The 15526-nt window shown below is 42.9% G+C and overlaps 1 protein-coding gene across 14 annotated transcripts in view; it reads left to right on the forward strand.

Annotated features, from left to right (window-relative positions):
- The window catches only part of MAP4 (microtubule associated protein 4), a 271212-nt gene that overhangs the window by 232035 nt on the left and 23651 nt on the right, over positions 1–15526 (forward strand). For 13 of the 14 annotated variants that reach the window (XM_030549739.1, XM_030549736.1, XM_030549737.1 and 10 more), the window contains 2 exons: positions 13518–13618; positions 14719–14931. In XM_030549739.1, coding sequence (XP_030405599.1) covers positions 13518–13618; positions 14719–14931 — 314 coding nt within the window. The remainder of the gene's footprint in view (positions 1–13517; positions 13619–14718; positions 14932–15526) is intronic. The other variant, XM_030549746.1, reaches the window with a different exon arrangement.

A 15526-nucleotide genomic window follows, 5' to 3' on the forward strand; every position in this document is an offset into this window, starting at 1 on the left:
CATTGGGGCATACGCACTGATGACAGCACAGACTGGTGGTTGCTGAGCTCAAGATGAAGAGTCATAAGACATTCATTGATTCCTACAGGAAATTCTATAAACTGACTGACAAACTTATTCCTAATAGCAAAACCGACACCATGAATGTGCCTGTCCTCTGCAGATTTTCCATTCCAGAAAAAGGTGGTAGCCTCCATCCTCTTCTCTCAGTTGACCTTCATCTGGGCACTTTGTCTCATTCAAGGCAGTGATGTCAATGTTATATCTCACAGGTTTCCTGGCAACGATAGCAGTTCTTCTTTCTGGTCGTACATTATCTTTGTTATCCATAAGTGTGCGAACATTCCATGTAGCAAAAGTCACTGTCTTTTTGTAGCTTCGACCGCAGGCAAAGTGATCCCACTGGACGTGGTAATCCAACCAGGAGTGTATGAGACAGCCTAGGTTTAGGGCACTTTTCTAGCCCTCTCCCCGTGCGATGGGAGCAGAGGGCATCCTAAAGAGGACTGCTCAGTCGCAATAGTAGCTGCTGAATTGCACCCGTCTTAGTCTAGGCACCAGATGACCATGTAACTACTGCCGTCTACATTCAGATTTGTGGCTAGGGACTGCCAGATTCACCGGTCTCGGCCCTGTCACCACTAGGTGGTCGCCACAGGGCTTGGAAGGTTGGAAAGATATTTCCCTTGGTAGAAGCCAGCGTGTGATTTCTTTTAACATGGTGAAGCTGGTGTGCCTACAGCAACCACACGATCATGACAAGTTGGAGGTCTGGGGCCCAGTGGCAGGGAAAGTCTCTGAGATGACTGGAGATCTCTACTTCATCCGCTTTCACAGCCACTGAGATCCAAGGACCCTCTTCTGCCTGATCCACCATTGATTACTTGGGGGATTGGACCTGCTTTGTGTGGGACTTCCCTTCAGACCGGTTTGCCTTGGGAGACCCTACCAGGAACATGAAGCTCCTAACAACTTAGTTCTGAGGTTCATTGGAACACGCAAGCCCCTTCACCACAACAGGGTGATGGTCCCCAAAGAGAGCCAACCGTGTACTAGGCACTATGTAGACAGATATAGAGACAAGAATGGTTACTTTTTCAATCTCAGAGGAAGTGTGATTATACTCTCTTCCCTCACATATTGAAAATAACACAGTGGACTATAATGCCTGAAGTAGTAATTATATAACTGGCACTAGTATGACCTCCCATTTTGAATAATTTTGAGGCTTTTCTTCAACATTTAGTCTGTCCCTAATATTGGTCCATAAATTTATATTCACTCAGATCACTTGCCCTATGTCCTAGTCCCCTGTGAGTTGAGACCCTCTGCCAAGTTTTCTTGTGGTGGTGGTTTCTATTTTTTATATACTTGGGAGGTGCTTAGATGTTGTCCTGGGAAGGGGGAGTCGCATGTAACTAATATAGTCAGTCTTGTGACCCTCTCACCTAATTGCTGGCCATTTAACAATCTGTAAAATTGTGTAACTTTGAGTTTCATTATCATTAGTAGGAAGGAAGAATTGACAAGTGTCATGGAGTGTGGGGGGAGTCAGGGCCCTGCACCCTCACTTCCTGCGATTCACCATGATTCTCAGCCAGCCAGTAAAACAGAAGGTTTATTAGATGACAGGAACACAGTCCCAAGCATGGCTTGTAGATACAACCAGGACCCCTCAGCCAGGTCCCTCTGGAGGGCAAGGAGTTTAGACCCCAGACTCAGTGTTCCCTGCATCTTCCCAGCCAGCCCAAAACTGAAAAATCCCCTCCAGCCAACTCACTCTCCTCCCACCCCCTCCGGCTCCTTCTCTCCCTTTGTGCAGTTTCCCAGGCAAAGGTGTCACCTGGCCCCACTCCCCTTCCTGGCTCAGGTTAGAGGCTCAGATATTGTCCCTCAAATAAAGTCATCCCCTGATATCCCATCCCCAATGCAGACAGTCCCAGTAAAACTAGACGACATTCCCCAGTCAATCCACCCTGCTCCCTACTGCGTCACAACAAGCGAGATACATCAGTGGTTTAGCCAGTCCTGTTCATACCCTAGTGTCAAATTTCAAGTGCAAAACAGTGTGATTCAGTAAAGTATATTTACGTTATTTATCTCTAAATCTAGAAGTTTCTTATCAGGCTTGTGAGCATAAGGCTGAGTTTGGAAAATAGTATGTATTTTTCTACAGTACTCATGATAGTTGGATTTCATAGTTGCTAATGGACATTGAGCCAAGTCTCCCCCCTCCCCCCCCAGTTCCTCCTGCTTTTTCTTGCTTGGGTGAAGTATAGAGCTTCAATAAATGAGCCTAAATGCACAGAATTCAGGCAGAGAGATATAAATCGGATGTTTTCAATACTTGATATTAAGTGAACATGTACGGGTTGATTAAGTTACATTTTCTGCCAGATAAAATGCTTAGTGATTCTGTATTTGGGTCAAAGAGACTTAAATTTTCTTTAACCTTTTTTTTGGAAAGGAGAGGGGTGAGGATTGTACCTCTGCTTAAATTGAGCTGTGTTATATTTGTAGATAACCTTTGTCTTAAGAGTCTTAGACAAAGAAAATGTTTAAGTGGTGTTAATTTTTGCTGTGCTGGTGCAGCAGCTTTTTTTGGGGGATATACATTGTTTAAAACATCTACATTTTGTTTCAAAGGCTGTTTGGTTGTATTTTAGAGGGAGAGTAAGGATGATCATTCCCTTATTGCTTAATCTTGTATTTTCAAGGATTAGAGCCATCAACAGAAAATCCATTTTGAGAATTATGGAGCTATTTCAGTGAAAGATGTTTCAGTTCAGTTTAGCCTGCTAAGTATCCCTTGCTGGGAAGCATACAGAGTTGTGTGCATAGCCTCATTCACAAGCACATTTGAATACGGCTATGCCTCCATTTTGAGGCACATTAATGACCCAAACATAATCAGCCAGTAGGTGCCAGGCAGATGAAATAAATCATTTGCATAAAATTGAAGTGAGTGACTCCCTGGAGATGAGTAGGAGGACAGGGATTTAAGTATTAATGAACTTCTATTCCCAAATATTTTGATACACTTAGAGTTTATAAAGTTTTAAAGAAAAATATATAGGAAATAAGACCTCACCTTATCAAGACCTTTTTTAAAACATGCTGCATATAATCATTCCTATCTTCCATCTCCACCCCAGTTTCCAAGTTTGTGCTCACTATTTTAATTCAGCCAGACGTCCCCAGAGGCTTAAGAATTGTAGCTGTAAATACAATTCCCTGCTTTGAGACTTTTAAGATGCAGATGTATTTTTCATGTGTCGTTCCTCTTGACCTTAGAATGATCTTTGATAGTGTTTTTTCTTCGGTGCACCAGCTGGTGCACAATATTTAAACTACTTTATCTTCTAAACTACTTTTTAGATCTATAAAATGTATTACAGCAAAGCAGTGACACAATCTAGATACATGTCTGTCAGTGTACTTCTATAACATGCCTATCATTAAAACTATGATTAGAAAAGAGAAGAGAACATAAACTGTAAAGCTATTCCAGCACAGTGTGTGTCCATTGTAGCTTTTTCAAGGACGGTATCTTCCATGAGAGAATTGTTCTCATCAAATGGATTGTAGTAGGGGCTTGAAAGTTTGGAGATCTCTATTCTACGCTGGATGGTGGTGAAGCACTGGAATGGGTTACCTAGGGAGGTGGTGGAATCTCCTTCCTTAGAGGATTTTAAGGTCAGACTTGACAAAGCCTTGGCTGGTATGATTTAGTTGGGAATTCGTCCTACTTTGAGCAAGGGGTTGGACAGATGACCTCCTGAGGTCCCTTTCAACCCTGATATTCTATGACTCATGGGTGTCCTAGGCCAAGTCACAACCTCTCTGTGCCTCCATTTCCGCACCTATAAAAAATGGGGGAGAATAATGCTTACCCAGCTTTAATAACTTTATTGAGATCTGCTGATGTGATTAAGAATATTTACATGTCATTCTTCCTTCAGGTCATGCTGGAAATGGAAAATTCCTTTTTCTCTCTCCCTTGTTTCCTGGATGCAAGATGCTCAGTTCCCTTTTGATTTTAGAAATACATTTGTGTGAGAGAGAATTTCCTTAGTGTTGTTTCAAGTTGAGAGAAACTCGATTTAATCATTTAGTTCATGTCCTCGGTCACATTACCAGACTTGAAGAAGATATGTAATTAATCATTTACAGTGCAGACATCTTTCTCCATTCAGTTCCCAATGTAGCTTTGAGATAGTAATAAATATTTGAGACTTTAAACAGAGTAACACTTCCATAAACAGTAAATGGTCCATTCAATCTTAGTTATGTGTCAGGTTATTCATTGTTTTAAATCAGTTCCTTTTTGGATAAAACTAGTCTTGAAAGCATTTGTAACTATTTAACTGCCCCATCCTGTTGAGTGACCATCATAGGCCTGGTCTACACTACACGTTTAAACCAAATTTAACAGCGTTAAACCGATTTAACCCTGCACCCATCCACACAACGAGGCCCTTTATATTGATATAAAGGGCTCTTTAAACAGATTTCTGTACTCCTCCCCAACGAAAGGTGAGTGCTGAAATCGGTATTGCCATGTCAGATTAGGGTTAGTGTGGCCTCAAATCGACGGTATTGGCCTCCGGGTGGTGTTCCACAGTGCACCATTGTGACCGTTCTGGAAAGCAGTCTGAACTCGGATGCACTGGCCAGGTAGACAGGAAAAGCCCCGCGAACTTTTGAATTTCATTTCCTGTGTGCCCAGCATTGAGCTCTGGTCAGCACCCCCCCCCCTTTCACGTCTAAAGAAAAGATTCTGTACTGCCTGGACTATCATAGCAGCGGGAGGCTGGGCTCCTCTCCCCCGCCACCCTTTAATGTCCTGCCTGGACTATCATAGCAGCTGGAGGCTTCCTCCCCCTCATTTTATCTCACTAAAAACTCAGTGTTTCTTATTCCTGCATTCTTTATTACTTCATCACACAAATGGGGGGACACTGCCACGGTAGCCCAGGAGGGTTGGGGGAGGATGGAAGCAATGGGTGGGGTTGTTGCAGGGGCATCCCCTAGAATGGCATGCAGTTTATCATTTCTGCGGGATCTCTGGGGCACTGACACAGCGCGGCTGTGCTCTCTGGTTCTGTAGTACACTTGCCCCATATTCTAGACAGGACTGACTCTATTTTTAGACAAAACATAAAAAGAATGACCTAGGGAGTTATTCCCATTTTTGTCCATGCGCCCCCGGCCGACCTCAGCGAGACCAGCCAGGAGCACCCATGACAGCAGCAGACGGTACAGAACGACTGATAATGGTCATCTCTTTGCCAATTTACAGTGGCATGGCAGATGGTGCAATAGGAACGGTAACCATCTCTGTTACCTTGCAAAGGCAAATGAATGCTGCTGTGTAGCACTGCAGTACTGCCTCTGCCAGCAGCATCCAGTACACATATGGTGACAGTGACAAAAGGCAAAATGGGCTCCATGCTTGCCATGCTATGTCGTCTGCCAGGGCAATCCAGGGAAAAAGGGCGTGAAATGATTCTGCCGTTGCTTTCACGAAGGATTGAGTGACAACATTTACCCAGAATCACCCGCGACACTGTTTTTGTATTGGGATCTCAACCCAGAATTCCAATGGGCAGGGGAGACTGCGGGAACTATGGGATAGCTACGGGATAGCAACCCACAGTGCAACACTCCGGAAATCGACGCTAGCCTTGGTACATAGACGCACGCTGAATTAATGTGCTTAGTGTGGCCGCGTGCACTCGTCTTTATACAATCTGTTTTACAAAACCAGTTTATGTAAAATCGGAATAATCCCATAGTGTAGACATACCCATAGTTAGCACTTACACAATGTCTTGTGTTTCCAGTACACTATACAAACTCTGACTACTTAATGCCCACAGTAGTCCTGTGAAGTATGTATTATCTCGTTTAGAGCGAACAATTTTAAGTTTAGAAACTGACACTTTGTCTCCATGTTCAGCACATGTGCCTGCAATGGTGTCTTTGTTAGTGGAAAGCAGTATTGCTACTGGGTTATTCAGGGAAATGGTGGTGGTGCCAACTCAAAAAATTCCCTGACTGAGTATAAGAATGACCATACTAGATCAGACAAATGATCCACCTAGCCCAGTATCTGGTTTTCTGGCAGTGGCCGGTACCAGATGCTTCTGAGGGAATGAACAGTACAGGGCAATTTATCAGGCGATGTACCCCATCATCCATGTTGACATCCTCATGTTGCCCTGCTGAGCAATTGTTACCCTCCTGCATGCTGAAAGCTCTTATTTAGGCTTCAGCCATAGCTGAGATTGTTAACCTTATATGGAATCAGCAGCCAGGTTCTTGCTACCATCGTGGAATGGGGAAGTTATGCGCCTTGGATTGCTAGGCTCAGAATGAAGAGAGACATGTAGGGAGCAGTGAGATTAATTGCGGTATGCTTTTGGTTCTACTTTAAATGTTCATTCTTACCTGATATGGAGGTCAGACATGGTTTGGTACTGGAAGTCTAGCTGGATTAGAGAAATCTGATCTTTAGAGGAGGCCAGTTGAATATCAGTGGAAGGAATGTGCCCTTTTCCACCAGGAGATTTCCAGTCATTAACTGACATCTCTCAAAATTTCTTTAACTGGTCATAGCGTATGGTTCCATGGCCATATTGGCTGGTGCTCTAATTGCCCTTTATCCTAAAACTCAGCCCTAAAAATTTGCAGGGTGGTGAGCTTGGGGAATTTCAAAATTTATGAGTGCTTGATTTTTGCAACCTTAATGTATTTTTAACATGGTTTGAATGTGTGTGTACATGTACACACAAATTTCATAGGTTTTTTAAATAGAAAACTGTCCCCTCCCTCTCACTGGGGCCCACCCATGTAGGGGTCTCACTCCCATGCTTTGGGTTACTTCCCCTCTTTCTCCCAGTGCATATTCCTCCATCAGCTTGACTGCTGGTGTTGCCGGACCCAGACTCGCATGTTCTCTGGGAGGCCCTGCGCAAACTGCTCCAGTATCACCTGGTTCATGATCTGCCTCACCATTTGGGTGTCAGGCCGCAATCATCGTGTGGCCCAGTCCATCAATTCCCGGGTGAAGGCCCGGGTCACACGCCCCGTCCACCTGGCCAACTGAAATGTCTGTTGATATTTCTCGGATGAAAGCCTCACCCAGTCTAAGACAGCCACCTTCATGGTGTCATACTCCCCGGCTTGTGCATCAGTCAGGGCCATATATGGAGCCTGTGCCTCCCCACCTAAATATGAGGCTAGCTGTAGGGCCCAGGTTGCCCTGTCCCATCTGGTGCCCACGGCCACTCGCTCAAAGATGCAGAGAAAGGCATCAGGGTAGTCCTCAGGGCAGGGCCCATTTTACAAAGGTCCAACCCTGTAGTGTGGGTGCCATCTCCCCCCCAAGGAACTCACCAGTTTCTGCAGGAGTTGTTGCTGCACCCTCTCCTGCTCCTTAATAAAGTTCTGTACAGTCCTCTGCTGCTCGGCCTACCAGGCGAGTAGAGCCTCTCTTTCCATCTGGTGGGATTGGTGGAAGGCCTGCAGCATCTTCTGCATCTCCTCCTGCTGCTGAGTCTGCCACTGCAGGGTTCCCTCCATCCCAGGGTCACCAAACCATAGCTCTGGCACAGAAGGATCCTGGACAAGCCTCCACATGTCATGGGGTGCACAGCCGGCCTGGTTGCCCTCCCAAATAAGTCCAGGGAAACTTCAGCTCTGCGCAGCACTTGTGCCCTTTATTCTTTACACGTTTTCCCACCACTGGTGTCCAACTATATACAGTTCTTACAGGTTTCTTGCCTACCGCAGGCTGAGTCAGTAACCAGTTGGAGGGCTTCCACCTCCCTCCCTGACTGACCCATCTCTCTCTGGCTGCCCCTGCTCCTTCTGGCTCCTTCCCAACCTTTGTAGTTCTTGGCCTTTCAGACTGGCAGACATAAGGCTTTTCAACGAGTCCTAATCTATCCCCCTTGATTGGGGCTGACATGGCAGGGGCCAATTAGGTGTGTTTGCAGCAGCACCCTGCCGCACGCCCACATTGTTTGCCAGCAGCGTTGGTGTGATGTTCCCCTCTGGTGTTATCTGGACCAGTGATCTGCTAGGCTGCTCCAATCCTTGACTCTGGGAGCCAGCCGTACCCTGCTGTGCTGTGAGAACCCCTGCTTCTGGGTTGTTCATGCACAGCCTCTGGTATGTAAGCTGCTTGGATTGTGCAAGCGAATGACACTAGCCAATATCTCTGGTCCCAGACACAACCCGAGGAACCTCCGTCTTGCAGTGTCCAATTATGCCTGCTGGATGCTACAGGCTTATATGAGTTCATCAATTTAACAAAGAAATTGATATGTACCAGGCTTGTTATCCCAAGGGGAACCTCTGACAAACTTCAAACCAAATCCACTGCTTCAGGTAGAATAAACAAACAAATTTATTAACTACAAAGATAGATTTTAAGTGATTATAAGTCAAAGCATAACAAGTCAAATTTAGTCAAGTGAAATAAAAGCAAAATGCATTCTAAGCTGATCTTAACACTTTCAGTGCCCTTACAAACTTAGGTGCTTCTCGCCACAGGCTGGCTGGTTGCTCTTCAGCCAGGCTCTCCACTTTGATCAGCACTTCAGTCGCTTGGTGTGGTTTCTGTAGATGGACGTGGAGAGAGAGAGAGAGCATGGCAAATGTCTCTCCCTTTTATCATGTCCTTTCTTCCCTCTTGGCTTTATCCTTCTCTTCTGCGCCCCCTCCCCCCCCCCCCCCGGCCCACACACACACACTTCAGAGTCAGGTGAGCCTTACCTCACCGCAGTTCCAAACTGACCAAAGTCTCCTTTCTCAACCTCCCTCCAGACCTTGTGTCCCAATCTATTCCTGACCTCTTGCATTCAGATCTGGTGGTGGTTCTTCCACATTGCCTGAATAGCAGAAGAGGGGTCTCTGAGAGCACAGGAGAAACAGGCTCCCTGCTCAGTTCCAGTGCCCAACCCAGTCCTGGCTTGGAACTGCTGGGAGCAACCATTACAGGGAAAGACTGGCTTTGACCCTTAAGCCGTGGGCTTATAACTTGGCCAAATTTGGGCAGATGTGCGCTGGGTTGGCAAAAGACGACTTCTGCCAAATTTCAAGTCCCTACCCCAAAGCACGTGGGAGCTAGAGGTTTTCAAAGGTTTGCCAGAATTTTTTAACATGGGTAAAATGTATTTCTTATTCAAGTAGTGTCCCTGTGGGTGCTCACTGTAGGTGCATTTGCATCCCTGTGCTGCTGATTGGAGAACTTTGGTAGCAGTGTCCGTTTGGCCTGCACATGCACTGTCCCTGCCCTCCTGCTCTGCCATGATGCTAGCCAGTGCTGCGTGGGCGAACCCTCCTCAGTTCCTTCTCTACCACAAGGCCTTGACCAGAACTGCCAAGTAGAGGGGAGGAGGGTGGGTCGTGGAGCACCCATCGGGGGACACATCTCAAAGAACCATCATTACTGCACAAGGTAACTTCCCCGTTTCCCTAGCTTCATTCTCAGAAATGGCTGAATTAGTTTGGCTGAAATGAAAAGCCTGAGGCAGAAACCCAGAACATAAAATATCAGCCTAGATGGTTCGTTTGGCAGTTTTATAAGCAACTGAAAACATGGTCTTATAATGGAAAATGGGCAACTTTAATAACAGGTGGCACTACCAGCCACACCTGTGATCAGCAGCAGCTCCTGAACTCTGAAACTGCCATGTTCGTTGACGGTGTTTATAGAGAGTTTTTAATGCACGCTTGAATGTGCCTATTAATGCTAATATTATGCACCAATTATTTAATATTACAGCTTTCCTTTGGGTTTGATTTACGTTCAAGGCTTTTGTAAAGACTGCATTGGAGCTAGAGATGCAGTGTTAAATTATTTTGGATTTCCATAATTGCTTTGATGTCTCAAGTCAATATAGTTTGAAGAAGTTCTCTCCAATAGGAAAGTTCATTTACTGGAAATTCTGAGAGACGGGCAGATTGTACTATCTTAAATTGAAATGTAATAAAAGTTTGGTCATGTCCAAGCTTATTTATGTTTGGATTAATGAATGGTTCATTTTGGGAAAAGGAAGAATAGTTACAGTATCCTACTGGCTATTCCCATTGGTGTGATTGCATGGAGTAACAGTGTGGCCAGTACAATTGATCCCAGCATTATATGAGTCATTTTCTCAGTGCCAGATCATTATGTGGAATGTCCTTTTTCTTTCTCCTTCAAATTCCCTTCTCACTTTTCCCCAAGGAATTAATTGGATTCTCTGTGCTGGATCAGCTGAGCTGAGTTGTTTCACTGTCAGCAAACTCAGTGAGAAGCAAGAGCTGGAGCAGACAAAGAAAGAATTCTACTCAGGAGAGTGTAGCAATAGACTTCATTGTAGCTTTGAACAAAAATGTCCTTGAAATACCTTTTGGTAGGTTAACTGCTGTGACTGGAGGAGCTAGAAAACTGAAAGGTCTACCCAATGGTTCTTACAGACTAATGAACAAATTTGATTAAGATTTGGCAGCTTATCGTAATATTCCCTGTAACTAGCAAATCTTCCCAGGCAATGCTATGCCCCACGTTTGAAAAGAGAGCAGCCTAGTAATTAAATGATGAACAAAGGCAAATGTACTGATGAGCATGTTGGCTGGTTAATTAAATGAAAGAAAGAGAATGTAAAACAAAAAGGCCCTGCCAAACCCCCCCCCCCGCCCTCCCCCCTTCCCCATCTGAATTTTTAATAAGAAAGGAGACACCTGCACATATGCTGTTTTCTTGGTTGGCCCTTTGTGGTTGGAAATTGCTGCTGCACCCCACCAGCCTGGCATGTATAAGAAGGTAACTAATGACTATCTACACAAATCACCTTCTAATTCATAATGTAACAGTGACATCCCCCTATGTAGCGCCATCACCTTGATGATGCAGTGTAACTGTATCATCTTAAAATATCCAGGCTTTCCTAGGTGGCATGATTTTTTTTTAAACTTCAGCGTTCTCTTAAGATTTTCTTCCCCTTAAGTTATTAAGTTTTTAGAACCTTAACACCATTGTCTCAGAATTTTCTCTCTGATTATGCCTTGGTTGGAGTGAAATTCATTTGTAGTGTCCAGTACTAACTTCCATGGGTATGGACTACACTGCTGTCTGCAAAAGAAAGGGAATTTCATTGCATTACTTTTGTACTCAGAAGGTAGTAAGAAACTCATCAAGAGTACATCTGAATAGAATTCAACTGGGTGACGCAGCCTGTGCTTGAATAAACAGCTTCACGTTATATACATGGAATGTTCAAACATTATCATCAAACAAGAGTTTGGTGTTGCTGCTGAATTAGCTGAAATGATAAGCAGCTGATATTACCTGAAGGCAATTGCTAATTGGTGGAGAGTCACCTTGGGATCTGTGGTACCACAGAGGCCAATAGGAAGCTAGAGATGCATGTTTTTATATAAGACTATTATAATTTTGTGCAAATTTGAACTGATAAATAAAACTCTCTCAAGACCCAAGTTTCAAGGCAGAATTAATGCCTGTAGAGAGACTTTGCCTCAACCAACTAATGGTCAGAAATAGCTGCTCAGATCCCGGAATTGCTGACAATGATGATTTTGTATGCTGCTGCTACAGTTAAGGTTGACAAAATAAGAGAAAAACATAATGGTTTATTGAACTTCAGTAGAAGTTACTTGTGTGTATGGGCCAATTTAGATTAGTTACCAAAAATAATTGGGCTCTGACTGTTAGAACGTGAGCTGGTCAATGATTCTGGCCTCAGACCTACAATAAGAAATACTCCCATCAGTTTCAGTGCTAGTTTTCCTATGGAAAGATTTTTGTGTTTAGAAAAGAGACTGCAGCTCTGTAACTTTTAATGTAGTTTGGGGCTCAGGAAAAGGAGAAAGGACAAATATAATGCAAGAAAAAAAGCCCCTTGTGATTAGTATAGGGGGAAGAAAACATTAAGCATTATAGAGCAACACCAAGTAGACAAAGGCAGGTAAGAAACTAAACATGCTTTGGGTGAGCAAAGCTAGCTCTGAGAGTCTGTATTTAAGGCTTTGCCTCTGTGAAATGTGCAAGCCAGAAAATATGAAATGTGCACGGCAATTTTTTGAAGACCTTGGGAAGGGATCTTTTCGTTGTTCAACTTACCACATATCTGTTCCAGTAGACCCTTACCATGGTAGTACAACACAACAATCTGTTGCATAATGGATGTTCTTTTTTAAGAAATACCTTTATGTTCTTATGTTTAGAAATACAAAGATTCTGCATCTTACTCTCCAGATGACAAGGGAAACTGAGTAAACTTGTGAAGGGTTTTGTGGGCCACGTGGTTCATAGAGTTCAGATACCATTGAAAGTGCAAGAGTAAATCAGTTCATAGTGTAGCAGACTCTGCTTATAGTTCTGATATTGTAAAACTCTGGTGATGGTGAAGCAGATATTATTTTTTTTTAATGTATTGCAGGGTGCAAATTGCAATTTTCTGTTACAATTACTCCACTTTAGATCTTCAAGTGCTTTTCTATTTTGTGCCAATTTAAAAGATTTGGGAAGAAAAATATCATTAGGTTGCTATTTAAAGGGTTTTGCTTGGGTTTTTTTTTCGGGGGATTTGTCTTTCACTGGTGTTTGGACAGTGTTTTCAGATAATTTTTTTGGAAGTGAACAGGGAAACATTTAATATAACTATAGCCTTACTTTTTTGTGAGAGTCAGTAAATTAAATTCCCAGCCATCAAAATTATATGACATCTTTTCTTGGAAGAACAGTGAAGAAAATTAGAAATTGCAGTCAAAATCCTGGCATCCCTTGACTTTGTAACTCATAAATTAAAGCTTTTTGTGCTGTGAAACATTCAATGCCGAAGCATGATACATCTAACAATTTCTATACTAATGCATTTCTGTACTGTTTATTTTATGTCTAAACATAATTGCCACATCTCTACTTTACTTTACCTTTTTAATCTCTACTACTATAACAGTCAAATTACTTTGGCTGCTTGGAATCTCCCTTATTCAGAGTGTAAAATTTGGATGTGGAGAATTGCCATATAGTGTGACATAAGAGAAACTAAAGTCAGAGAAAAGTACCAGCTGTATCACTGGTGTGAGTATAAAACAGGGACAGCATAAAAGCAGTTTTATATTTTGGGGTTTTATACTCTGGGCTGAAATTGGTCCAAGTAAATAAGCAACCTATATACCTAACAGTTTTTAGGTACAACTTATTAGACAAGAAGTTTTCCTATAGACCCTAAAAAGAGTTTTTCTACACGTTAATAATGGCTCGTTGGGTCAGCTGTTTCTCTAGTTAAACCATTTGGGTATCTGGGAAGTTCATGATCTCTGGAAAGGCTCATGAAGGGCATTCCAACTCCCAAGAGCCTTTCCAGCAGCAGCCGTCATATAACCTTAGCTGCTCTTTGTGCAGTATTTGTCTTCCAGTGCCATTATAGTGGCATTTTTAAAATAAATGAATTTAAATGAAGTTTAAATATACATGGGCGTCTTCTTCTTTTGGTTAGCAAAACCAGAAGAGATAAAACCGGTGGAGCTTGTGACGGGAAGTGACATCACAGCACCCCCAAACAAAGAGCTTCCTCCAAGCCCTGAGAAGAAGAGCAAGGTAGGTGTGCCATGATTTCATGGCTTCTTTATACCCAGCTCTGTGGGTTTGGCTTCCTCTGCCTGCTTTACTCCCTGCTTCTTAAGCTGAGGTGATACAGTTCTGTTTTCTGAGCAAGTGGCTTCTGGGAAGTATTTCATTTGAACACCAAACAATGTAATTCAATTGCAAAGTTACAAACAAATCAGCCTTCAGTAAATCTAATTGAAACTGGAGTTAGCCCAACAAATTTATGCTCAACTTAAATATAAAATAATACATTAGGCATTGTCCATAGTGGGAGAACAATAAATTTTCATAATGACATTTCAAGAATACTGATATTTTGTTCCACTTGATAGTTTCATTATTATTAATTTATTTGTATTTCAGTAGCTTCCACGGGTCCCCATCAGGACCTGGGGTCATAGTCTGCTTAGCACTGTACAAACAGTTGGTCTCTATACCAAAGAGATGGCAGAGTCTGAACCAGAACTCTTACTGAAGTTTTGAACCCAAACTGTAATCTGTCCCTCAGTGAATGCCATGGTTTAACGCTTTCACAGTCACCTGAAAAATTCAAAGGAATAGGCTCTGAACAACTAAGCTCCAATTTTTATTAAGAGTTGATGCCTATGGCTGAATCCAGGTCACACTGCAGGCAGTGGGAATTTGTCATTGATTTAGGTTAGATTAAGATTTAGATCTTGCACTGCATTATATAGGTACAATTAGACAGAAATGTCCCATTCATTGAGTGTAGGACTAAATGTCAGGAACTCCAAGTATTAATTGCAGCTCCACCACTGACTCCCTTCTGGGGCTTTCATTGTCTCTGGGCCAAATTCTGGTCCCATTGAATTTAATTGCAAAATCCTGGTCCCAGTATTGCTGTTCCCCATCTGTAAAACAGGTACTACATTACTTCCTGTCAATGTTATATGCCAGCTCCAGGCCTTCCTTTTGTTATGCTCAGAAAACAGGATGTTTAATGTTTTTGTTTCCTCTAAATAGCATTTTGTGTTCCTTGCTGCTTAACATTTTTGTTTACAATGCGCTGTTTTTTTTCTTTTTGTCTGTTTGTGTTTACATTGGATGTTGCTTTTTGAAAAAATGTAAAGCCTTCAGTATCCACACCATCAGCAAAACCTGCAGCAACGAAAACCAAGCCACTGTCCACTACAAGCCCCAAGCGGCCAGCTTCTGCCACACCTGGCCAAAACAAAAAGCCCACCAGCCCTACTGCAGGTCCTACTTCGGCCACTACTCCCAAACGCTCAGCCACCAGTACTACACGTCCCTCCACTTTAACTCCTAAAGACACTAAACCAAAGGTAAGAGAGAATATTTAACTTGCACATTGAAGCTCCAAGGCTTGTAAATCAAAGTCCAGATAACTATTTTATCTGATAGGAATCAAAGGGTAGCATCGTTCTAGAGACAACAATGGAACAATAAGATTAAAACCTGATCTTGCTATCAGATCTGTATGGACACAAGATTCTGCCTTCATGGATCTGAGCAGAATATGTATTTTGGCACTGAGGAGTAGGATGAGCAGGAGAGCGCTGAAACTTTCCTCTGGGTTTTGGTAGTTATTTTCATGAACTACTAAAAGGTGCTCAAGAAAATACTTTATTTTTTTTAATTTAAAACAAAAGCCTGTAACCTTCTTTGTTCTGCAATGTACAGTTCAGAGAACTGTTGAATTAATGTGATTGAATTGGGAACTTCATGTTAATGTTCAACTCCACGTTCTATAAAAAGAGCTAGACCAAATAAGTCAACAAGAAAACTGGTAAAACAGAAGGTAAGTAAGACCACTAGGATGTGGGAAGAGGAGCGCTACAGTCTAACAAGGCAAAGCAGAGACTATTACAAGAACAACTGGGTTTAAGCTATGGTAGGGAAAAGTCATCTTAAATATTA

The sequence above is a fragment of the Gopherus evgoodei genome, chromosome 2 (genome assembly GCF_007399415.2).
Source record: "Gopherus evgoodei ecotype Sinaloan lineage chromosome 2, rGopEvg1_v1.p, whole genome shotgun sequence".
In the NCBI taxonomy this organism is placed as follows: Eukaryota; Metazoa; Chordata; order Testudines; family Testudinidae; genus Gopherus; species Gopherus evgoodei.